The sequence below is a fragment of the Rutilus rutilus genome (assembly GCF_951802725.1).
Source record: "Rutilus rutilus genome assembly, chromosome: 2".
NCBI lineage: Eukaryota > Metazoa > Chordata > Actinopteri > Cypriniformes > Leuciscidae > Rutilus > Rutilus rutilus.
This window is the reverse complement of record NC_140210.1, coordinates 41386932-41413924: the sequence shown is the minus strand read 5'-3', so window position 1 is coordinate 41413924 and position 26993 is coordinate 41386932. Positions and strand designations below refer to the sequence as shown.

At 35.5% G+C, this 26993-nt stretch overlaps 1 protein-coding gene across 2 annotated transcripts; it reads right to left on the bottom strand.

The window, feature by feature from the left end:
- On the bottom strand, window positions 1-26806 carry otx2a (orthodenticle homeobox 2a). Of its 2 annotated transcripts, none has more exons than XM_084403182.1 (4): window positions 4568-4821; window positions 2843-2960; window positions 2518-2669; window positions 1-1101 (listed from the first exon to the last, which is right to left on the bottom strand). In XM_084403182.1, the coding sequence occupies exons 2-4, from the start codon at window positions 2937-2939 to the stop codon at window positions 370-372; spliced, it is 981 nt and encodes a 326-aa protein (XP_084259308.1). In that variant the 5' UTR covers window positions 2940-2960; window positions 4568-4821; the 3' UTR covers window positions 1-369. The 2 variants fall into 2 exon arrangements, with proteins under 2 accessions (XP_084259308.1, XP_084259307.1); XM_084403181.1 differs by lacking the exon at window positions 4568-4821 and adding an exon at window positions 26704-26806 and having other exon boundaries at window positions 288-1101.
- Window positions 26807-26993: the final 187 nt, after the last annotated feature.

Sequence of the window (26993 nt, the reverse complement as noted above, 5' to 3'; positions counted from 1 at the left end):
AAGCTTATATTTATTAAATGAACATGAATGCAAATTAGTTTTTAACATCTCACATGAGGCTGCAAGTCACCTTTTCCTCTGGAAAGAAAATCATTTATAAAAAATTATTATTGCCTTCATTGTTTCTAACACCACGTGTCTCATTCATTCAGTGCGTCATGCCGGGAGTGCCCTCGCTTCTTACTCTGTCCGTTGAGGGTGACGAAGAACCCGTCTCGATTTTAAAAATGCACAAGAAACTTTGGTAACCCGTGTTCCTGCGGCTGGAAAAAGTTGGCACAAAAGTCTCAGCTTCTTCCAAGTGGTGTCCGATGTTGAGGAAGGGACGAAAACAAACGAGTAAACGTCAGGAAGCCACATCAGAAGCCCTTACAAAACCTGAAACCGCCAGGCGGCCTGGTCTTTGTAGTCTAAGCAGTCGGCCGCCGCGGAACTGAAGTTCAGTTTCCACGATGATGCCGCGGCAGCCTGCTCTTTGTAATCTTTGTAATCCAGACAGTCTGAGGAGCTGAAAGGCAGCCCAGTGCCGCCGTACCCCTGGTGAGGGTGGCTCTGCCCGATGTGGTGATGCGGGGCGGTGCTCAGCTGTGTGTGATGGGCGTGCGGGTGATGGTGGGCGTGACCTGGCATGGGCGCCAAGTAGGATCCGCAGTCCATGCCTCCGAAATAAGAGGCGGCGTTCGAGGTCGGGTAGCCCTGGGCGTAGCTGGGAGCCTGGTTGTAGGGCATGGGATACGACGGCACTCCTGTGGAGCCCCCGGCGCCCGAGATGGCCCTCTGCATGCAGGACGCGCTGGCCGGGGGGGAGATGTCGGGTAGCGAGGGGGGAGCAGGGAGAGGCGAGACCGGAGCGGGACTCCAGATGGACGAGACAGGTGTTGTTCCTGAGGACGAGCTGTTGATCAGAAGACCGGAGGGGTTGGAGCCTGAGGACGAAGACGAGGACGATGAGGAGACGGCGGGAGGAGTGAAGTGGCCGCTGCTCTCTGACCCCGGGCTCTCACGGGACGGAGAGGGTTTCTTTTTCGCCGGACGGATCTTTGAATTGCCGCTGCTCTGCTGCTGCTGCCGACACTTCGCCCTTCTGTTCTTAAACCAAACCTGTCAACAAATACGTCACGGGATGATGATTGATATGCTTATGGATGGATTGGAAATGCGCAAATATTGTCAATGACCTAAAATGATACGAAAATAACTTTCCGATTAGATCATAATTTGAACTAACTTTGCAACATCCGACACTTATTGAGTTGAACTGAATCAACATGGAACTGACTTGAGTGGAATAACGACACTATTGTCTTCTGCAAGCTGCTTTATAGCTGAATTGAACTTGTTTCATAATTGAAGAACTGTGCCAATTTGACACTATAATTGAACTTAATTGGAACAACATTGAACTAAACTGAGCTGATTAATGACACTTTCAGATGAGAACAAAATTTGAACATCAACACTGTTATTGAACTTCACTGAAACAATATTGCACTGAATTGAGTTGAATAACACTGTATTATAGCAGAATTAAACTCGTTTTATAATTGATGAACTGCAACATTGACACTATAATTGAACTTAATTGGAACAACATTGAACTAAACATGGCTGAATATTGACACTTTCAGATGAGAACAAAACGTATACATCAACACTGTTATTGAACTTACCTGAAACAATATTGAACTGAATTGAGTTGAATAACAACACTATATTATAGCACTATATTATATAAAATTGATGAACTGCAACATTGACACTATAATTGAACTTAATTGGAACAACATTGAACATGGCTGAATGTTGACACTTTCGGATGATTACAAAATTTGAACCGAACTGAGCTGTATAATCACACTAACTTTGTAACATCAACACTGTTATTGAACTTAACTGAATCAATATCGAACTGAATTGAGTTGAATAACGACACTATTTTATAGCAGAATAAACTTGTTTTATAATTGATGAACTGCAACATTGACACTGTTATTGAACTTAACTGAATCAATATTGAACTGAAGTGAGTTGAATAACGACACTATTGCTTCTGTAGAGCTGTTTTATAGCTGGATTGAATTTTTCATTATTTTTTTCATAATGATGAACTGAACTGAAACAACATTGAACTAAACTGAGCTGAAAAATGACTCTTGGATGAGAGCAAAAATTGAACTGAATTGAGCTGATGACACTCACTTTGAAACATTGACAAAATTATTGAACTGAATTGAACTAATTTCACAATCGATGAACTGCTTCACTGACACTGATCTGAAACAACATTAAAATAAGCTGAGTCTTCCGTAGAGCTGCTTTAACTTGTTTTATAATTGATGAACTTTGCAACATTGACGCAGTTATTGAATTGAATTGAATTGAATTTACAATTCTAACACTTATTTTCCTGTTTATTAGCTACCTTGAAACAATCTGTATTGTATGCAGCGCTATATAAATAAATGTGACTTGACTTGAAATCTATCAGCATTAGGAAATTAGGACAACGACACCCACCTGCACTCTTGACTCAGGTAAATTGATTTTCAGGGCCACCTCCTCGCGCATGAAAATGTCTGGATAGCGCGTTTTAGCGAACAGGTTCTCCAGTATGTCCAGCTGAGTGCGAGTGAACGTGGTTCTCTCTCTTCTCTGTTTACGAGGATTTGCTGCAATAAGGAAGACATCCAAAGTTACTAAATCAAGTCTAAAGAGTTACATACAGATGTACTTTAAAGGTAATTTGCCCAAAGTGTTATTGAATCATTGCCATGCACTGTACTGAAAAGTTATTTGAATAAAGATTCTACTCTTTAAAAGTTTATCTTTCTGGGATGCTTACTCGGATATCCCACAGAGGGATGAAGGAGGTCCATGGTCGCCCCGCTGAGCCCCAGCCCGTTCATGGCATATGGGTTCTGTTTGAGGTATGACATCATTGTTGAGCTCCAGAGAGACAGCTGCAGCAAGAAACAATTATTATAAAATGAATAAAACAATAATAAAAAATTAAAAAATTAACAAGAGGACTGACAAAGTGCCTGTAATATTTTTTTTTATCATACATGCATCCTATCACACAGTGCAGCATAAATAAACAGCATTTGGATATACAGCCCCATTGTAAAAACATGTAAAACGCATCAAAGGCATGTCACGAGAGTGATCATCAGTCTGAATATGACTAATGTCTTGCCTTTAATGATCTCTTTTTTCACACTCGATTAATCAAGGGCTTCACACACACTAATTGGCCATTTGCATGTCATGCCCTATTAAGCGTTCCTGATGGACACAACGCCGCGAAGCGTTTGATCTTTCCTTTTGTTGGCGGTACAATTATGAATTTACGTAATGGTCGTTTTAATCTAACAGCTGGTAACAGATACATTTAAACGCTATGTAAATTTGATTTATAAATAAAAAATAAATTATTTGCATTAATAATTTAGCTCCAGTATGGAATGACTGAACTCATATTGTTCTATCTATCTATATATATAGATAGATAGATAGATACACACACACACACACGGTAAAAAAAAAAGTTTCTGCCTTACATTTTTAAGTACAATCAACTTGGGTTTTTAAGTCATTTCAACTTAAATTTTAAACTGACTTAAATAACAATGAGTTGAATCTTGTATAACTTATAAAAAAGAAAATTGCTTAACTTATTTTTAGTTTTAACAAATGTTACTTAGAAACGAATATACTGAATTGGTTTTCTAAAATCTTCTGCATTCCCGAGAAACAGCAGCACTGAAGCGCTTGTTGCGGCTGTGGAGGAGTTTTCCGCTCGGGATAAACTCGAGACTTATGCGCATTTGGAATTATTTGGGAGGACCAAAATGTGTTTCGCTGCAATTGTTATGAGGCAATCGTACAAATGTATTAAGACAAAAGTTCTGTAAATGACATGTTGCGCTTTTTCTGGGTCGCTCATGCCTATGAATGGCCCCATTAATCCCACGCTGAGGACAGATAACATGGGCCTAAAGATTCCACAATCGAGCTTTAACTATATGTAAATGACCACCGAGTGTGCAAATTATTCTCCATAGCCATTTAGATTAGACCCAGAGGGGACTCCATTTGCAGAAGAAACCTTATCAACTAAATAAACGACACAAATTCTCATATTCTCCGTGCACACTGAATACTCAACGTTTGTTAATTAAGACTGCAATTGCGCCAATATGTTCTGAAATAACAGTAGCTAGGAAAATATATTTATGCTATCTCTAGGCAAAATGATTTATTTGTATTAGGCCAAATTATTTTTCTTAAAACATCATTCAGATGTAGGCCTACTTACAATCGCCAAACGCAATTTAATGAACCCACTAAAATGGAAAAATTAAGATTAATTGCTGACTATTATTATTATATTTATTGCACTTCTAAACCACATTTAAAAACGTTTAAAATCTGGTCGGAATGACTGAAACTTTTGAGACAAAATGATGTTGTTAAAAGCAATAATAGGCTACAATAACAATACAATCATCTTTGCATTTAGATAGCCTACTTAAAATAGGCTATATTTAAAACATTTCTACTGTACCTTTTATTCTTGGTCTTCTGTGCTCTTTTCTTTGAGATCCACTGAAAATCCACAAAACCAAGAAACACTTTTCTTTTTTTCTTTAAGAGAAATCTGAACTCCAGCTGGTTGGAATTGTAAGAAAACGAATTAGCCGCAAACTTCAAAAGTTCCCAATATATTCACAAAGTCCGTTTGCACTGAGTCAGATGTGGCCCGTTGTATCCACGCGTAATATGAAGGTGATAGCCAATGCTGACGAATTGAGATTGATCACCTTCTTGATGGCCTGTCCGTCTATGAGCAAAAGACACCTGCGGACCCGCCCACCACAGCCAATCAGAAGTCTCGCTTGTCCTTACAGACGACTGCTCTAGCCAATCAGAACGAAGAAGTGCTCATTAACTCCTCCTTTCGACGTGACGACATATTAACCTGCCGTGTGAATGAGCGAGTCCCGAGAGAGTAAACTATTTGAATACACTTTTAATTCGAGCCTTAAGTGAGCGTAACACTGCGGGAAAGGAAATACGAATGATAAGACAGCAATTCGTAAATCGATTTACCGTTTGGTTGAGGAAAATGCGTAGTGTTTAGTGACGAAATCTTTTCTGAGCATCAATTAAGGCCCATCAACATGCATAAAACAATTTCATCCTCACATTTGCATTAAATAAAAGTTAGCTTGTATAAACCTAAACGAATTATTACAAGCATGTTTCAATTGCTCATCATTTTAAATGAGATGGACAAACAGTTTTAGACATGAGCCTTCCTTCCTCGCGGCCCAAATAGCCAAGGCCTATTTATTTAAATCCGGATTTATTTATTACATTTAAAAATGTTTAGCCTAATAGACTACAATTCATGCAAAATGAGTGAATTTAGTTTCAGAACTAAATAGCCTTTTTTTTTATATATATATAAAAAATATATTAAAATATATATAGCCTATAGGCTTATATATTTTTATTTTTTATTTTTTTAAAGGCTTTGACTAATAGGCCAAGATAGGCTAACCGTGCGAAGAAAAACCGACATTAAAATGCTGACATTCTTACAAATTTAAACCTTGATATAAGTAGACCTAGTTTTATATGATCATGTGGGCCTGTTATTAAGAAACATAAGCAGTGAAACTATTCTTTAAAAAAACACACATCTAGGCCTATTTGAAAAATTATTTGTCTGCCAAATCAAAGTCAGTGTGGCGTAACCAACGTGTAGCCTAGATTTAAAACATAAAACAGAAGTTAAATAATTCTGACGTTTTAGTCGGAAGCCTAACAAACTTCTTGATGTCGACTCGATGTAACAGCGAAATAAATAAATAAATAAGAATAAAAATAAAACATTCATGTTTTTAAGAAAAGTAGTAGGCCTACACTTTTACGACATTTTAGTGTGCTAAATTATGTAGCCTATAGAAAAACTTAAAATATAAACAAATATTTTAATTAGGCTAATAATCAGTTCTTCATATAAAGTTACGAATATGTGAATAAGTTAAATAAATGGATCATTAAAAATGATCAAAAGGGCATTACATATTTACACAGTTATATTACCAGATACAAATTATTGCTCAGACCTGGCATTAGGCTACTGTCGCACCGACAACGATGAGACACATTACAACAAAACTTCCTAAACAATTTTGCGTGCATCAAAAGCTGTAAAAGAGGATCGATCCCGTAAAATCAAGATATCTGCTTCTGCTGGCACTAACCTATTGTCCAGGGGTATTTGTGTAATCCCAAAATGCAGTAGAGTTTCCTGAGCAGTATAAACCCGTAAAGCCGTGGGATCAGCCGGCCTGAAGCGAGTGTGTGTGTGTGTGTGTGTGTGTGTGTGTGTGTGTGATTGGTCTCTTTGCCAGGCGGATTGTCGTGTCTCTTGTAAATTGTCGGCGCTTATTAAAACGATGGTGCATAAAATCCCCTGTAAATCCCAGAGTTGTCAGAAAGCGCGAGCGCAGGACGCGTTGATCTGTCACTCACCGGGACTTCGGGGAAAAGAGGAAGAAGAAGCGGGAAAGTTTTAGGTTACACCTGGATTGCGGAGTTCATGGAGGAGGATCAACAGGTATAGCCTATAGGGTTCACAGGACCAGCTTTAAATCATAAAAGTATGATATGAGATTTCCAAAAGTTCTAGACTTCTTTTCTCGGTTTAATCCACTTAAAGGCATATTTACGTTTTATTTGAAATAAATCGGTAACGAAACGTTGTTCTTGTAAGAAGTTGAAGGTCTGTCGACAATATTCATCGAAAATAAAATAAAACTTATAGGCCTACTTCTGAATCGAAACAAAAAACAAAAAAACCTTTTCCTGTGTCGTTTCCTGTGTTCTAAATTGTCTTACATAGCCTAAAACTGTTTTTCGTTGTTGTAGGTGTTGTCAAACTTTTACTTTGATTTACTTTAACGGTTTTAGATGCACCTAAACGGTAAGATAAACCTTAAGATGTCTACATAATTTCTAACAACATAATTTTAGATTTTAAATATTGATATTTATTAATTTAGGCCGTATTTGTTTGTTTTCTTTTTTTTCATGAGAAAAAAAAAATTGCTGCTTTAAAATACAATCAACTTGTATGTTTAAGTAATTTCAACTTAAAATACATTCAACTGACTTGTTGAAAAAAAAAAAAAAAAAAAATGGTTGAATCTTTAAAAAAAGTAAAAAAAAAAAAAAAAAAAAAACGTATTTTAATGAGCTTAAACAATGTAAAAGCATATGTTGTTATAACATATTGATCATATACTTTTTTTTACAGTGTTCTTCATTTAAAAAAAAAATTAAATTTCATGAAACTTCAGTTCAAACATGCCTCAGATATTGGTTTGCATTGTTATAAAATACTGATCCAAAACTAAATCCAATAGCTTGGAGACATAAGCCTAAACTTAAAAGATTCTTTGATTGATATAAGATATGGGCCTTGTTATCCAAAAATAAGATGAATTCAGATATCAGCATTTAGATATCAGTTCAATGGTGTCATAATGCTTGGCCACACCATATAGTTGGTTAAAAACAGTCAAAAGTTACTTCAAGAGAAATGTGCACATATAAGAGCACACAAGCACAGTATCAAAGAAATGTGCTGCAGATAAATGACAGCAGTGATTGTAGAGCTCACTAACTGATCCAAGCTTTTGTTCAGGGGAAAATTCAACTCATAGCTGCCAGAAAACACAAGCTCTCGCCTGCAGCCTTCAGCTGATCTCAGTTCAGAGTTTGCATTTTAAACCCAGATCAGAACTATAATCGGAGTCCCTCAACACTTAACCTCAATACATTATTCAGAGGACTAATTTTAGGTTGTCTGAGTTGTGTAACATTACAAACATTACACACACGGTTCTTTATCTGCATCTCGAGGAAGCTTTAACATCCACGGAATCTTTCCCTTCCAGTTCTATATAGTGTAAAAAGTTCCTCAGATTATTAAAATGTTCTTCACACTAAAGAGAAAAAAGGTTCTTTTAACATCTGTTCACTGAAAGGTTTGAGGGACCGAAAGGGTTCCCTTTGGAACCTTTATTTTTAAGAGTGTTTTTGAGTTTTTTGAGACTTTTCCAGCTGTTCAAGATAAAAAAAAAAAAAAAGTTACAGTGATTTAAAAAGAAAGAAAGAAAATAAATTACATGACATTTGAAGACTTTATTGATTTATTTTCCTTTCCCATGTTTTTGACCGTTGGGACCCTGATATATGATCATGCCTATATTCAGATAATACTTATATAGAATTCAGTCCAATGTAGGCCTAATGCAATTTACGTCATGAATGTTATTAATTACATAACATTATGTAATTAACCTGATGAAAGAAAGCTGTTTCATGTGATCAATTTCTAAGCAAAAATATTTCATTACATTGGTGACATGACGTCCAGTGTTATTTTAGTATCACTGAGATAATATATATATATATATATATATTACAGTTTTTATATTAAATATATATTTATATTTATATATAGTATATTATATTAGTTTTTATAAAATATTATATTTTTTACAGGTACACAAACACACACACACACATATATGTGTGTAATCATTATTATATTGTGATTTTTATTCGTTTTTAAAAAATATATCTATATAATTTTTATTTATTAGTTTTATTTATTTTAGCCTGCTACAGGTTAAACTAAATGAAAATGAGAAATGCTGTCTTGGCAATTAGCTGAAATGAAATAAGTTTACTTTTTATATATATTACATTATTTCAGATAACGTTTCTTTTAATGGTTTTAGTTTTAATGGTAATATCCCTGGTGACGTCACTTAATGATGGAGGGTAAAAGCCAAACACTCACTGTGAGTGTGGACATGAAGATAATGGAGAGGAGGGAAGAGCAGGGGAGTGTGGAGCTGTCAATCACAGCACAGGGGTCCCGCCCCCCTCATTAGGAGGGTAAACAGAAGGGAGGAGTGATGAGAGATAGAAGGAGAGAAACAAGACTCAGGTGGAGAAACCAGATACACGGCTTAAACACACACACACACAGACACACACACACACACACACACACACAATCATTCTTACATACTCAGGTCTTTAGACACCCGGATCTACATCTAACACGGATGGATCTCTACCTGTCATGATAATATAAAACTCTCCTGATATTAGAGTAGCACTTACAGAAGGATAAAATAAAGTGCATTTTATTGCCTTTTGGAGCTGGGAAGGGTTCAGTTTGAGCAGATGTTTTATGTCTTCTTCAGAGCTCATTTCCCAGTACATTCAGCATCTGGCTCATATTCGCCATCTCAGACATATTCTCAAAATTATAATTTTCAACGTCTTCAAAATCAGTATTTTGATGGCTGACAGCTTCTTCAGCAGATCCACCATTAAGTGACAGTGACAGTAATATATTTGATTGTGTTCAGTACTTGCTGTGCAGTACATCGCTGAGCTATTTCAAGTTTTGCTGATGATTCTTCCTATTCTTTTGTTTTCTGCCTGCTGTAACTATGAGTGAAACGTCACTACCTCATTGTGTATCAGACATTGCCACCTTGTGGAATAAAGGTAAATTGCACTTATTCGGTGATCAAAGATTAAATTATTGTTGTGCAGAAAAGATATACTTACACTGTTACACACATCGGGTCGTTAGCGACCCTATACAATTTAGACAAAAAAACAAATGGGAAATTGAAAACAGGCATTCTTTTATAATTGTATTATTTTTTTCTTGTTATATTGTTTATAATAAATTGATTGAGGAATACTAAGAAGGTTGATATCTAACTTTAAAAAAATGAATGAGGAGGAGGGTAGTGAACGATGTCCCGGGTCACTAAAGACCCGAGTTATGCGTTTAAGGGTTAAAAGCATCTTAGCTGCTATATAACCTCAAAAAATAAAAAATTTGAAATTATTTGCGTGCGACAGACTGATATTGCTATTCAATGAGTAATGACTCAAATTTCAGTCTGTCTCTCAAACAAACTATATGACTTCATTGAGTAACACTTTTTAAGGTGACATAGTTACACGTTACTACATGTACTTACTATATAACAGCAGTAAATTATGCATAGTTACAAGTAACTAACCCTATAGTAAGTAGAGTACTTATTTGAGCAAGTACAATGTAACTACATCACTTTAAAATAAAGTGTAACCCTTCATTGCTCTTCAAAATTTCTCTTTTTGTGTTCCGTTGTAAAATAAACAGCCTATGGGTTTGGATCAACATCAGTGCGAGTAAATGACAGAATTAAAAATTTTGCCTGAACTATTCCTTTTCAAGCCAAGTTCATTTCTGTCACTCCAACCGTCCACCTATATCCCATCTCAGCATTTCAACTACATCTCAACACTTGCTAACAAACACAAGTGGTTCATCTCAACAGGAAGTGCTCAAGATTTAGCTGCCAACAGATGGAAGAGTGTGTTTCGTTTTCCTTCAGGTCTGTCTTTCTAGGCTTGCGAAGACTTACGTTATAACTTGCATGGCTGCCATAATCCTTCTCTCTGTCTAACAATGCGGTTCACTGGTTACCATGTGAAGCTCACACAGCCCCTCAAGAATGTGCAGGTTCAGATCCTCATGACCCGCCCCACCGAAACGAGAGAGAAAACAAAAAAGAGAGGGATTAAGACCTGCCTGCAGGACCCAACGGAGAGAGGAGAGGGGAAACTCAAAAGTGGGTCTATTGATAGACAGTCTCAAAACTAGTTTCCAGTGAGAGGAAAATGACATCTTGGCTGTCGTGATATTGATCCAGTCGTGTAAATTGCAGAAAGTAATTAGATTTGTGCTTCCAAAGCAGAAAAAAAAAGAAAAGTGTTAAAGTTTTAACTGCTTTCAGGTTGTCATGACACTGAACAGGCATCTTGTTTTCTATTGGCTAAGTATGAGAATTAATGCAACGTGACACTTGCATCTTTGCGGTGTAAAGGCAGCTTTAAATATAGTATTTTAAACATACATATATATATATATATATCAGTCAATTAATCACAGTTAATTGCATCTAATATAAACGTTAAATATAAATATATAATATATGTAAATATATATATATATATACACACACACTTGTTTTTGTCTTACTAAGTTATTGTATCACATAAAATTAAACTAAATTGAGCAAAATTGCTTTGGCAAGTAATTAGTTAAGTTATTCATTTGTCCATTTATTAATTATTTTATTAATTAATTAGTTAAGCTATTAATTAGTCAAGTTATTAACTTAAATAAGTTCACATTAACTATGCAAAAAAGAAGACCAATCAGAATCTAACATGACGTGATGACCTCATCTTTATCAGTTACTTTTACAAGCTGAACATCCTATCAATGTCCAGATTGGGCTAGATCTTAAAATTCTAAAGTTTATATGAAAAAATAGTAGCTAAGCACATTTGAATGAATTGTTCCATAAAAGTTTCGGTTACACTTTATTTTAAGATGTCATTGTTACAGTGTAATTATATATTTAAGTACTGAGTAATATTAAGCAACTACATGTACTTACTATAGGGTTAGGGTAGGATTAGGATTTGGTTGAGGGTTAGTTGCATGTAATTATGCATAATTTACTGTTATTACTATGGTAAGTACATGTAACATATGTAACAAGGACACTGTAAAATAAAGTGTTACCAAAGTTTCATACAAGTTGTAGAATGTAATTGTGGAACATCAATGCATCCTTGAAAAATACGTCTGAATGTGTAATTTCTATAAATATCTATGGTGCCAATAATATGTGGAAATTGCAGACATAAGGAAAACTCTTAAAAATCATAATTTGTAAAAAAAAAAAGAGAGAAACTCTGTAATAAGTGAAAATTAGGAATTTTAGTTTAAGAGGCCATTTCTACCTCCATGATCCTTAAAATGACTTTGGTGGATGTATCTTACTGTAGTCAGATTGATTCAGTCATATTTAATAACAGTTCACATTTGCAGTTGTCCAACAGGTCACTTGTGTTCATAAACGTGAGCAAACAGCAGTCACTTCCTCCTCGTATCAAAGCACCTACTTAATCTCTATTTCATAATCTCATTACTTGATATCACACCAACAGATTATGAGAGCCAATCTCCTAATTACCATGTTAAAAAAACACAGCATTAAAGCGAATTGAAAAAGCTAAGCCGTCCGGTCATCAAACTAATTGCAATCTATTGATTATGGATCTGAATCTTTATCTTGAGCTCAGTGGATTCACCAAGGCAACCGGTGCGGCGCTGGCAGGTTGCCATACAAACGTCAGAATCGATCAGATGGAAATGGAGTATTTAAAAAGGCTGAGCGACATATGGACGAACCCACTGGAATAATGCTTTTATACAGGCCATTCCTGCCTCGCTACTGCTGTTCATAATCAGTGGCCAGTGTGTTTTGCCTGGGTTAAGCCGGTTATTGTCACTGAAACATATGACAAATACAGATAACAAAGACTCTCGTTTATGTAATCAGTGTTTTGTTCTCAGCATTTTTTAAAATCCTTTAGTGTCCCAAGGCAATTATCCGTCAGGAACCTCTGATAAACCAACTGCAAAGTGCAAAACCAGGTGACATATCTCTATTCAGACAAATGCATCATTAAAAAACATCAGCTGATAACCATGTTGTTGTTTTACATCATTGTGTATAATAATTCTGTAAAATAGTGCAATTTAGCAAAAAAAAAATATATATATATATAATATGTGTCTAACCTATATATGTATGTGTGTATATATATATATATATATATAGAGAGAGAGAGAGAGAGAGAGAGAGAGAGGGCAAGTTTGTATAATTTATATATATATATATATATATATATACATAGAAAATAAATAATAAAAAATACATAAAAGCTAAATAAATATATATATATAAATTATACAAACTTGCCCTCTCTCTCGCTCTCTCTCTCTCTCTCTATATATATATATATACATATATACATGTATACACACATACATATATAGATTAGACACATATTATATATTAACAAACTTTTATGTTAGATGAGATTAATCGATTTGACAGCACTAAATATATGTGTATATATATATATATATATATATATATATATATATATATATATATATATATATATATATTAAAGTCACTATAGAATAAACTCAAATAAAATAATTTAACCTCTATGAAGCATCAACATGTCAGAATTTTGCTCTTTCAGGCTTTCAAAATGTACATGTACAGTAATAAAAATATAAATACTAGTTTTCTATATGGCTCAATATTAGCAGTTATCAATATTTTGTTAATGTGTGTAATAGGAATTTGACTTATTGTGTAAATTGTGTGACTTGTGTTATATTTGACTACTGGGCACACATCGACACTTCTTTATAACACTTTCAGAACACATTAATGCGTGTTCTTGCACTTACCCACATGTAAAAGTACTTCACACTCACCTACATGCAGTCAGATAATAGGACAGTCCTGCCATGTCATAAACGAATATTCATAGAGAAAATGATTTGACTAGGTGCATATTTTCCTGGCAGGCATCAACTGTTAAACCTGTATTAACGGGAACAACAATCGCAAACATGCAGAACCTATTCGGTTCATTTTTGCAACACGTCTCGATGGCTTTCCTCCTTTTGTGAAGGGCAGATATTACATGCATACGACTTTCACTTAATCTGCAAAGCTCTCGAAAAGCTCCTTAAAAAAGCTCCCTCTAAAACTTCAGTGCTTCACAGTCTTTTGTGCATCTATTTTATTGCGCTTCACCCTGTTTGCTTTAGATAACAAATCTGCTGCTCACCCTCAGGGTAAAGGGAGCATTACAAATTAATCCCAGCTTTAATAAGTCCAGACTAAGCCCGAGTTTTCCCTCCGTAAAAAAAAAAAAAAGAGGGAGAGAGAGGGTGGGTCAGTGGGGAAGATGAAAAGGAAGAAGGGAAAGAAATATATTAAAGCCTGTGATCACAGCCGGCTTGTCTTGTTTGTCATCCCCTCTTTTTTATTTAATCCTTCGCTCTGTAATCCAATTTGTCTATCGGAGTTTCGTCAGGGCCTCAACCTGCCCCATCCACATCTAAAAAGCTTGCGTCTGCCCTCTAAAACGATATTTCCTCTTCCTGCTTCCCGGTTTGATCCCAGTGCACACAATTTTATTTACACCGTTTTTTCTCTTTATTTGTATTTGTATGTACACAGCCATAAAAACAAATTGTAATGAAGAATTTTTTGTTTTGTTGATCTTAGAACTAAAATTGAAAGCTATACAAATAACATAACGGTATTTCTTGAGGGTTCATGTTTTTGCAGGAATGGGAAGGAGTGCGAGTCAGCGTAACGCTGGTCGTTGAGGGAGGATTATAGATCTTGATTTAATTAGAGGATGAGTGCTCAAGCACACTCACTTAAGAGCTGCGCTTGATGACAAATGAGCGTAGAGGAGGAACTCTTCATTATGACATTCTGGTCAGAAACCATGAGAAACATTGTAATTATTTCAATATTGACAGTCAGTTTTTTTATTTGATATATATATATATATATATATATATATATATATATATATATATATATATATATATATATATATATATAAAACTGTCTGTCTATATTATATACGTATATCTGACAGTCAATAGTAAGAATATCAATAATAATAATATAGGAAGAATGAATGGATGGAACGAAGGATGGATAAATGATGGATGGATGGATTGAAAGAATGATAGAAAGTTGGATGGATAGAATGAATGAACCATAGACAGAACAATTGATGGATGAATGGATGGATGGAACGAATGAACCAGAACGATGGATGGATGGATGGATAGAATGAACAAACCTTGGACAGAACGATGGATGGATGGATGGATTGATGATGGATGGATGGATAAATGGATGGAACAAACGAACCATAGACAGAACGATGGATGGAACAAATGGACCAGAACGATGGATGGATGGATGGATAGAATGAACAAACCTTGGACAGAACGATGGATGGATGGATGGATGGATGATGGATGGATGGATAAATGGATGGAACAAACGAACCATAGACAGAACGATGGATGGAACAAATGGACCAGAACGATGGATGGATGGATGGATGGATGATGGATGGATGGATGGATGGATGATGGATGGATAAATGGATGGAACAAACGAACCATAGACAGAACGATGGATGGAACAAATGGACCAGAACGATGGATGGATGGATGGAACAAATCTTAGACAGAACGATGGATGGATGGATGGATAAATGGATGGAACGAACGAACCATAGACAGAACGATGGATGGATGGATGGAACAAATCTTAGACAGAATGATGGATGGATGGATGGATGGAACGAATGAACCATAGATTCGAATGATGGATGGATGGATGGAACGAACCATAGACAGAACGATGGATGGAACAAATGGACCAGACCGATGGATGGATGGATGGACAGAACGAACAAACCTTGGACAGAACGATGGATGGATGGAACAAATCTTAGACAGAACGATGGATGGATGGATGGATGAACGAACAAACCATAGACAGAACGATGGATGGATGGAACGAATGAACCATAGATAGAACGATGGATGGATGGATGGAACGAACGAACCATAGACAGAACGATGGATGGATGGATGGAACGAATGAACCATAGACAGAACGATGGATGGATGGATGGAATGAACTAACCATAGACAGAACGATGGATGGATGGATGGATGGAACGAATGAACCATAGATAGAACGATGGATGGATGGATGGAATGAACTAACCATAGACAGAACGATGGATGGATGGATGGATGGAACGAATGAACCATAGACAGAACGATGGATGGATGGATGGATGGAACGAACGAACCATAGACAGAACGATGGATGGATGGATGGATGGATGGAACAAACGAACCATAGACAGAACAGTGGATGGATGGATGGATGGATGGAACAAACGAACCATAGACAGAACAGTGGATGGATGGATGGATGGATGGAACAAACGAACCATAGACAGAACAGTGGATGGATGGAATGATGGATGGAAAAAACGATAGATCGAAAGATAGACGAACACAGACAGAATAGATAGATAGATAGACAGACAGATAGATAGATAGATAGATAGATAGATAGATAGATAGATAGATAGATAGAAAGATAGATTCAGCAGAACCATTACGACATCACAACAAATGAAGGCTTTAATAAACGAGCACTTCAATCTTCTGTGAGGCAGGAGCCACACAATGACAAACTCAACCTGAGCTCTCTCTCTCTCTCTCTCTCTCTCTCTCTCTCTATCTCTCAGTAGGTTACGGACCGAACAGAGCGGCATAACAGATCCTCATAATCTCATGACAAAAGCTAAAAGGTGTCCTCCTGCTCAGTCTGTGATACGTGGGGCGTCCCGCAGCTCTCGCTGTCTCTCAGAGACACTGGGACGACAGAAAGCTCTCATCTCCGTCCTCCTCGCTTCCCTCAAAGAGCTTGATGTTTCAGAGGGGGTCCAATCTGGCTTTCTTTTCAGAGGGAAAGCTACTTGTGGATCTGTGTGTGAGTGTGTAATGTCACTGCCTTTCATGTGAAGTATGTCATTTCTGAGGGGGACGAAAGAAACGCTCTTTTACTAATCTAAGATGGAGACCGTTGAGGTAAACATGATGTGGTTCATATCTGGGTGTACCAGTATCACGCTATATAGCTCACTGTGACGGGTTGACTTCTGTACGATTTATACTATTGTATATATTTGCATATCGTACAGTGGCCCCAAAAATATTTGGACACTTTAGTCACACTTAAAAATGTGTGAATTTCATTGCAATCAAGTAGCATCTGCAGACGCTAGAGCCTCTTTTTCAATTATTTTTAACCAACTGGTGTCAAAGTGATTTTTCGTGGATACATATTTCTGTGAAATAAATGCCATTTGTTTTGATTTTGTAATACGTTATAATGCAAACTTTATAATATAATATAATATAATATAATGTAATGTAATGTAATGTAATATAATATAATATAATATGGACCGTATATATACAGTAATATAATATAATATAATTCTGTATTAATTTAAGTTTATTTAACAGGGACAATGCACAGTAATATAATATAATATAATATAATATAATATAATATAATATAATATAATATAATATTTTCTAATTAATTTAAGTTTATTTAACTGGGACAATGGACAGTATATAATATAATATAATATAATATAATATAATATAATATAATATAATATAATATAATACAATATAATATAATGTTCTTTATTAATTTAAGTTTATTAAACGGACAATGGACCGTATATAATATAATATAATATAATATAATATAATATAATATAATATAATATAATATAATATAATATAATATAATATAATATAATATAATATAATATATTTTTTAATTAATTTAAGTTTATTTAACTGGGACAATGGACAGTATATAATATAATATAATATAATATAATATAATATAATATAATATAATATAATATAATATAATATAATATAATATAATATAATATAATATAATATAATATAATATAATATAATGTTCTTTATCAATTTAAGTTTATTTAACGGACAATGGACAGTATATAATATAATATAATATAATATAATATAATATAATGTTCTTTATTAATTTAAGTTTATTTAATAGAGACAATGGACAGTATATAATATAATATAATATAATATAATACAATACAATACAATACAATATAATATAATATAATATAATATAATATAATATAATATAATATAATATAATATAAAGTTTTTTATTAATTTAAGTTTATTTGTACAGGGACGATGGACAGTATATAATATAATCTGATATTATAAAGATTCTGGGTTTTTATATTTAACTAAAGCTTTAACCATATAAAAAAAGAAAAATACTTAATTACTTAAAATAAAATAAACACTACATGAAATAAATCTTTTTGTATTTCAGATAGTTACCAAAGCAAAATTTCTCATCTTAGTTTAACTAAAATTAAAATCAAAATGGACAATATTTAATATATATACACAAATATACATAATATCATCAATTACTCACACTTGTGTCATTCCAAATCCTTCTTTCTTCCATGGAACACAATTGGTGTGGAATATTCTGGCAGCTCTATAATGAAAGCGAACAGGGACTGAGTAAGACTTTCCATGAAATTTCCGTCTGTTTCTCAAACAAAGTTATTATATGACTTAAGAAGACTAATAATATAGTGCATGAGTCATATAGACTACTTTTATGATACATTTGGGGTACTTATTTAGACATTTTGGAGGTTCGATAGCACCCGTCCCACTTTACACTCATTGAAAAGATTGGCCTGGACAATCTGCCTAACAAGCCCATTTGTATTCCATGGAAGAAAGAAGTCATATGGTTTGGAACAACATAAGGATTTATAAAACCACTAAAAATCCTGATAAAACTCACTAACGTTTCTCTAATTGGCCTTTCGTTATCGTGCTCACGCGCTGACTCCAAAAAGAGCAACATTTCACATCTAATTACCCAAAGCTTCTTTTTCACATGTTCTTAATCTCTAGAGAGAGAAAATTTATACAAACAACAATAAAAGGATCGCCGCTTCTCCGCAGACGTTGCCTTTTCTCGCCCGCTAAAAAGACAAACCCTGACCGGCACCAGATGTCACTGGACCGGCCAACATTGAGAGCAGTCAAAAGCAGCCGAGAAGCGAGGGAGGAGGGAGAGAATAAATTAATCACTCGCTTTTCTCTCTCTTTGATGGAATTAAGCTCACTCGCTTCTCAACGATCTGCCTTGCTGTGTGAATGTCCGTGCGTTTAACATTTTTTTTTCTCTCTCTTTTTACTGGCACCCCCTCCACGCTCTCTCTCTCTGTCTCCATTCCTGATGGGAAGCATGAGGCCACCCAGAGGAGATGAAGGACAGAAAGAGAGAGAGAGAGAGAGAGGTAATCCCTCCGTTGTGTAGGGGTGCGGGCCCCTGTCCTTTACCCCCACATTATCCTCTAAAAAATCCTCTCTGCATCTCCCCCCCTCCTCTCTCTCCTAGTGTGTCTGCATTTACATACAGCAACAATGTGTGTTGCACCGGACTGATTAGTTGTAGGGGGAGGTGTTTGGTGTATGTGTGTGTGTGTTTGTTAGCATTGGGAATCGAGAACCGGTTCCAAAGATTTCTATGACATTCAGTTCCGTTAAGGTTTCTTAAAGTCCGCATGAAATTTTTTGGCTTTTAGTAATGAACCGTTATCTATAAGCTAGCGAGCTCCAAAACAATGACAAAATTCACATTTAAAAGATAGAAACATTCAAAACGTACAGTCTCTCACTTCCGCTAATACGGATCAATGATTTGGATGACATCACTCTGCACTTCAGCTTCTCATCAGATTTCCTGTCCAATCAAATGCTCTCAAGAATCTAAAGCGTCCCGCCCCCTAATATAAATAGATACTGAAGCTGCAGGTAAAATCGGTCACTTGTTTACACATTTACTAATTTCTACATGATGAAGTGCACTATATAGGGGACAGGGAACGATTCAGACAGTGTAATATGCTTTCCATTGGGGCGAATGAAGTCTGGATTCACGCGAACCGCCGCAGCTTCGGTCCAGAGACACGATAGCACAGAGCGGATCATATGATCGAGTTGGTGGAGACCACAAAACGTATCGGACCCGTTTGAATTCTGCACAGAATGCTGTATTTTAAAGCGATATGAAGGAGACTGTTCACTGTTTTGCTTTAGCAACAGTTTCATATTAAGAGAGTCTAATAGTCTAATGTGGCTGTCAAATGCGGCTTTGCCAAGCTCAACAGCTCTGTCCGAGCTGTGATAAACAAAAGGCTATTGGCTATTTTTTTAAAAGGGGAGGAGCTGATCGATATGTCCCGCCCTCTCTTCCTGTTTCAGTGGAAATTACGTCAACACACTGAATAATGCTGCATGTTTCAAGGCACTTCAATGGCCTTTAAATGGCCGTGTTCTTCTGCCAATGCAGATGGAGCACCACTGATAGTGTATCCTATAATCAAGTACACTTTAGCACAGTTTAAAAGTACTTATTATGGAAATTACATATTTTAAAAAAATATCCTTGAGTGCGAACTGAATGTAATGTTTTTGGACGCTTAATTGCATGTTACAATAGAAGGAAAATGCATTATAGTTTAAATTTATATTAAATGCTATTCGTTAAACTTAAGAGTGGTTTTTTGACCTACTTACTGTACGTAGGACTGAAGTACGTAAGTAGGACGGAGCCACGCACATGACATGCAGGGAAAAATTGTAAATCGGGCCCTTAAAGAACGCAATTCTTTCCCTCGTTTTACTAAATCGTGTGCACCATATACAAATTCACTCCCTCGATTTATTAAATCATGGCCATGTTGCACTAATTCGTTCCCTCGCTTTCATTTTACTTAAACAATTTAGTAAAACAAGGCAACAAATTATATTGTGCACACGATTTAGTAAAACAAGGCGAAGGAATTTATACATACATATACACAGGGCTCTTTTCTAAAGTACTAAATAAATCATTAATGGAATTAATTAACAGAATTAACTGAATTCATGAAATACATATAATTCTACATTTACATCTACATTCTACAGTCTGCGTGTGTATGTGTGTGTGTGTGTACATAACCATATTTTTAGGGACAAATATGTATATATATATATATATATATATATATATCTCAAATGTATATATATATTTGAAAATGTTTATATTCAAATATATATTATTTGAACATAAAAATGGTAAAATAAATAGTTAAAGTTTTGTGTGTGTGTGTGTGTGTGTGTTTGTGTGTGTCAGATTCAGACTCCACCTCACCAATTAGTGAGGGAAACAAATCAGTGCAGTGTCACATTACACACACACACACACACACACACACACACACACACACACACACACACACACACACACACACACACACACACACACACACACACACACACACACACACACACACACACACACACACTTAACTTAATGAATTAATCTCATACTAAGGCATCTTAAGCTAACACCATTAACTAAATTTGACTCAGGGGTGTAGGGAGTCTCCAGAGACCCATGTGGAAAATCAGCTTGTAGTAGGATGAGAACATCTCTCTGGGACTACAACAAATCATTTAGATTCATGTACATTTCAAGTCCAATACATCTAAAAAGTACAATAAAATCCCCCCGAAACCAAACAGCATTTCCCCAGTCCCGTCAGGACATTCACATGTCAATCAGCAAACCCATCTCGGTGGACGTCCCTCAAAACACAAAACAAACACAACAGGCACTAAAGAAAACAAGAGCGCTGAAGTTTGAAGTCTGTCTTTATCAGGGTGCAGGTAAGAGCGTCTGCGCCGGTTCACATGTGAATGGACCTCTAATTAGCTGCATATCTAACATGGACAGCTCTGTGGAGTTAATGACGCTCCATTTAGGACAGAGCCTTTGGCTAAGACTTCAGTTTCTTCAGGATATCCTGAGTGTTTGTTTATCTGATACTGAGGTGGGAGGGAGAAGGAGGGAACTGGGGAATGAGGAACAGAAAAAAACAACACTTATAAAAGGGAGAAAAGGGAAAGAAGTATTACCATTCCACGCAAAAAAAAAAGAAAAAAAAGAAGGTATTGTGGGAAAACCAGTGTCAAAAACCTGTTAGCTAGTTTGTTAAGCTACAAGCTATTCATTCTCAAGCTACAAACAAAGTAGACAAAGCAGAGAGCAACACTGTAGCTATTTAGGGAGTCAATATATATATATATATAAAACATAAATCATTACTTTTACAATCGGAGTAGTAGCCTATTTAATTTGCAAACTAAAAATATTCAAATGCATTAGTCAAAAACAAAACGCAGAGACTTTTGTATATGATTCAAATCAGTGAATCAATTTTAAATGATTGATTTAAATGAATCGTTTCTTAAAAAAGATTCACTGCAATGAATCTGACTTTCCAATGACACTGAAAAATTCAGCGCAGTTACTTTTCTCTTTTCTTACTTTTCTCTTGTAAGGCACTTTAAAGAATACACAGAAAATTTGGTGTAAAATTTACATTTTCACTCAGAAATCGCTAGATAATTTCACAAATAACTACAAAGAAACAGCAAGTAACACAATGAATTAAACGTGAAATTGTATTGAAATAGTATTTTCTTAAAAATCTTTCTTTAGATACAACTTCCACCACAGTCATTAGACTAAAACATTAGACTAATTACAATATTTTCTAGTGTTATTAGAAAAGCGAATTTACTCATTGGTTTTTGTGCACGATAAATAGGCTGCTGACCTGATTGTAAAAATAAATGAGATGATTTACATCAAATCTAAACGTGACTTTACTGTGGCAGATGATCAAAACAAAACGGCTTTACCACAATAACATGTTAAAAAAATGCCATCTTAGCACCACGATACTTTTTATTGTAAGAATAAGAGGATAAACATTTAAGATGTGATACTGATCACTGAAACGCAATGCAATCAGAATCATAATGCATAAATTAAGGGGGTTATTTTGCAGTAACGACTCTACATTGATACATGGCTAAATAAATAAACTGATATAAAATACTGATTTGAACTGAAATTAATTTCAAGACAGTGAAGAAAGTGTGTAAGTTAAATAAAAGGCATGAAAGTAGCACAAGTGCACAGTTTAGGGTCACTATACTAAAATATGCCACGACCGACCAATCAGAATCGAGTATTCCATCGAGGCGCGTAATAAATATACGTATTTTTAATCAGGCTTCTTTAATGTGTTATAGAGCCATTCATCTCCTCTCCACGCATCTGACGGATCAGTCAAAGATGAACGGCAAATCTGAGCAAGTGAGCATCCGGAGAGTTGGGTCACATGTGTCTCTTGAGCTGGACGGTGACTGTGCTGAGTAAGAACATACACTCCTCTAATGAATGCATGTTTGCCCCCAGCCTTTCAGATCAGCACCCCGAAACACACCTCCCTCCCCCTGCGCTCTGACCACCTGCCCCTTCCTTCTTTATCTCCAGATTTCCAGACAATGCCCAAGGGATCCTGATGCCTAATCCTCTCCATCCCTCTCTCTCTCTCTCTCTCTCTTTACCTCCATCCCCCCATCTTTTCTCCCAACACCCCCCATTTACCCATACTCCCCCTCTTTTTCTTTTTTTTTAGACATTGTTTAGGCATGTGATGCCAGGAATTAGCTTAAAATGTGATAACAATGATTATGATGCAGATGCTATGAAGTAACACTGAAGAAGTGTGATATAAAGTTATCGGTTTATTAGGAGTTTATTGGGTTTATTAGGAGTTTATTAGGCAAATACTGCAAATAAGTGATTTTTATGATGATTGGTTCTGCTAATGTAAAGTGAATTGTTTAGAAAGACTCAAAAACTGTTTGAATCAGACTAGTAAAGACTCACTGAATCTGTCAACATGGTTCTCGACTAAAAGCTGCAGCTAAAGCTCGTTAGAATGACATCGACAAATACTGACTGATTGTACATTTGACAATGTTCAGTTAAATATAAACATTTGTTGTTACTTTTATTAAAAAACATTAAAATATGCTTTATATATATATATATATATATATATATATATGTAGGACAGTTGGTTCTGCCTCAAAAGTACTAAAAGAATCATTCATGGAATTGTTAAATGGAATCATAATTGTAATCAAAATCTTTAAATTCCTTATGATTCCCAGCTCTACATAGTTTGTTGTCTCTTTTCCATCTTTCATCTTTTCTCTTTTTTTCCTCCTGGTTAAAATGTAGTCAAGCGACCTTTTTAAAAACATCACTGACTATTTAAGGGGGTCAATATTTTTAAATACATGAACTACCGTTGTTTGGGGTTGATACATTTTTTGAAATTCTGCTCATCATGGCTGCATTTATTTGTTAAAACAAATTAATATTGTGAAGAGTTATTACAATTTAAAATAACGGTTTTTGATTTGAATATGTAATTTATTCCTGTGAATCAAAGCTGATTTTTTAGCATCACATGATTCTTTAGAAATCATTCTAATATGATCTGATTTGATGCATATTTTTGTGGAAAACGTGATACATTTTTTCAGGATTCTTTGATGAATAGAAAGTTCAAAAGAACAGCATTAATTTTAAACAGATTTTTTTTTTTTTTTGTAACAACGTAGAAGTCTTTACTGTCACTTTTGATCAATTTAATGAACTCTTGCTGAATACAATTATTAATAAAAAGAAAATTGAATAAAAAAAATATCCTAACTTATTCAAAAACACAATAATCAACCACATTTAACTAGATATTTCACTATAAAAAACAAGACGTAACCACGGGGGCTTCAAATGATTCGGAATAAAACTCAAATAATTCAAAACATGAATCATTAAAGAAGTTTGTTCTCTCTCTTCCATCTTCAAATCTAAAGAAATATGAGGATTCTCGTTTCCATTTTTAAAACATTTTTCTTTCTGTTCCTCTAGAGTTTCATAGTTAAGAAGACCAGATCTTTTCTACCCCTCCACACCCATCCAAACTGAAACACAGACTAAACTAAATCTGCAGAGGCCTGCGAGGGACTACAGCGCAGATTCCCCACGAGTATCCCTTTCCTAGCACGCTCCTCCTTTCCGTTCCGTCGGAGGATTTGGACTTGAAACTCTTAGCATGTCTAGCTCTTGAAAGATTATAGCAGTTATCCCATTTGAGTTGTTTAAGAACGGCATTCTTGCATGGGCCAGGTCAAAAAGACCACAGCGCTGATTACAAGCTGAAGTCCAGTGTAAAGCTTGGCAGAGTAACATTAATGAATGGTAAGCTTCTTTGGCCGTGTGCTCCCTAAAGAACCGGCCTGATAATATACTTAAGGCAGGACGCAGAGTTGTTTGTGTCAAAGCCAAGGCGGCGTTTGGCCGTCCCGCTCACGTAGAGGGGCTTAACACCAGACGGACTAACAATGTGACATCATTTACATCGCAGTGCCGCTCGGCGTTCAGAAAAGACTCACATAGTAAGTAGCAGGGCTTTTAGTGTCAGATTAAAAAAAGTGTTTTGCTTCTCCAAAGTCAACAATATTTATGTACAATGACCTGCTGATTTATTCCCAAACATCCATTTGAAGTGAACGTTCCTCACACATTTATTTGCAACGGGTTTTGCTTTAGGACCCAGTGGACATCAAGTGGCACCCCAACAAAAAGTTTCTTAAGATCAAACACTGACTACATTCGCCCTCATATGACTATCATGAGATTTAGGCAATATTGCGGTTAAACTTTATCTCATGTAATACTATGAGCTTATTATCAAGCTCATAATCTGTAACCATATTGATCATAGTAATAAATGTGGCATGCAGCAGATATTAATCGCAATAAATAGGCGTGAAAACACTTTAATCGCATCTATTCCACTCTGTTGGAAAAGTGACGTTCTTGTGACGTCATGCACAGATACAAATAATGGTGAAGGAATCACAGTTTTGGGGTGATGAAAAAACTGAATTCATGCTGATAATGTTTAGTGACATGTATATAATACAATTTTACTGATGGTCGAAAACATATTAGAAATTAAGAAATTTTTCTTAAACCGGTGGCCAGTAACACAGCTACTGTATGTGAGATCATCATCTGTGCTGTGCATTGAGGTCTGTGAATAATGGCGGTAAAAATAACCACAATTCTTAGCGAATAATCAGAAATATTAAAAATTGCATGTTAACGGGAGTGAAGAGGTTTGCTCGTGTCATGTAAACATCTTGCTACGATTAAATCCTTACTCTAATTATTAGAAATAATCACATTATTGGTGCACACGCAAACGTAGTCAATGACATATGTGACCCTGGACCACAAAACCAGTCACATGGGTCAATTTTTTGAAATTTGAATAAATAAGCTTTCCATTGATGTATGGTTTGTTAGGATATGATCATTTTTGGCTGAGATACAACTATTTGAAAATCTGGAATCTGAAGGTGCAAAAAAATCTAAACATTGAGAAAATCGCCTTGTCCATTTATGTTCGTGATTGTGCTGCATTCACTCACAGAAATAAATGTTTTATATATTTACGGTAGGAAATTTACAAAATATCTTCATGGAACATGATCTTTACTTTAATATCCTAATGATTTTTGGCATGAAAGAAAAATCGATAATTTTGCCCCATACAATGTATTGTTGGCTACTGCCACAAATATACCCGTGCGACTTGTGACTGGTTTTGTGATCCAGGGTCACACATTTAAAAAGTATCCAAATGTCAAATGATTTTTACTCTTAGTAGTCAACAATTAACCCATGATTGATTGGATTGAATTTTCAATGTTAAAAGGACAGTTTATCGGAAAAAAATAAAATTGTGTCATTATTTACTCACCCTCATGTCATTTTTAACCAGTATTGTTAGAAAAATGCCTGTGCATTGACAAAAACAATTCTTCAAAACTGACTTTTCTTTTGTGTTCCACAGAAAAAAGAAAGTCATACAGGTTTGGAACGACATGAGGGTGAACGAGCGCGTTTCTTTAACTATATACAATTGTACAGTTATTTGCATTTTATTTTCCATTTTTGGCAGACAAATTTGGTTATAAATCACTGCATCGACAGATACACAAGTTACCTTCATCGACGTTCCTTTCAGGCCACGTCTGGAAACGATTGTGTCACATGGGTCATTCCAGTGTGGAAATCCAAAGGGAAAAAACGTCCTTCGCCCAGATGACTGTCGCCTGTTAATGTCATTAATGAACAGGGTTAATTAGCACCTATGTCTCAGTATAAACATCGGTCAATTGAGTAATTACCAGCTTTGTTGTTTATGAAAGAGTCACAATCACCACACCTACTTCTACTAACGCTGACATATCCAAACCCCAGAAGAATCAACACTGTGAAGACGAGACAGGAAAG

Bases quoted from the DNA above. Each gene is read 5' to 3' on its own strand.
- otx2a (XM_084403181.1), bottom strand. The intron at 2,670-2,842 runs GTAAGCATCCCA...TCCTTATTGCAG, and splicing joins TCCCTCTGTGGGATATCCGA to CAAATCCTCGTAAACAGAGA. The intron at 1,102-2,517 runs GTGGGTGTCGTT...ATTTGTTGACAG, and splicing joins TACCTGAGTCAAGAGTGCAG to GTTTGGTTTAAGAACAGAAG.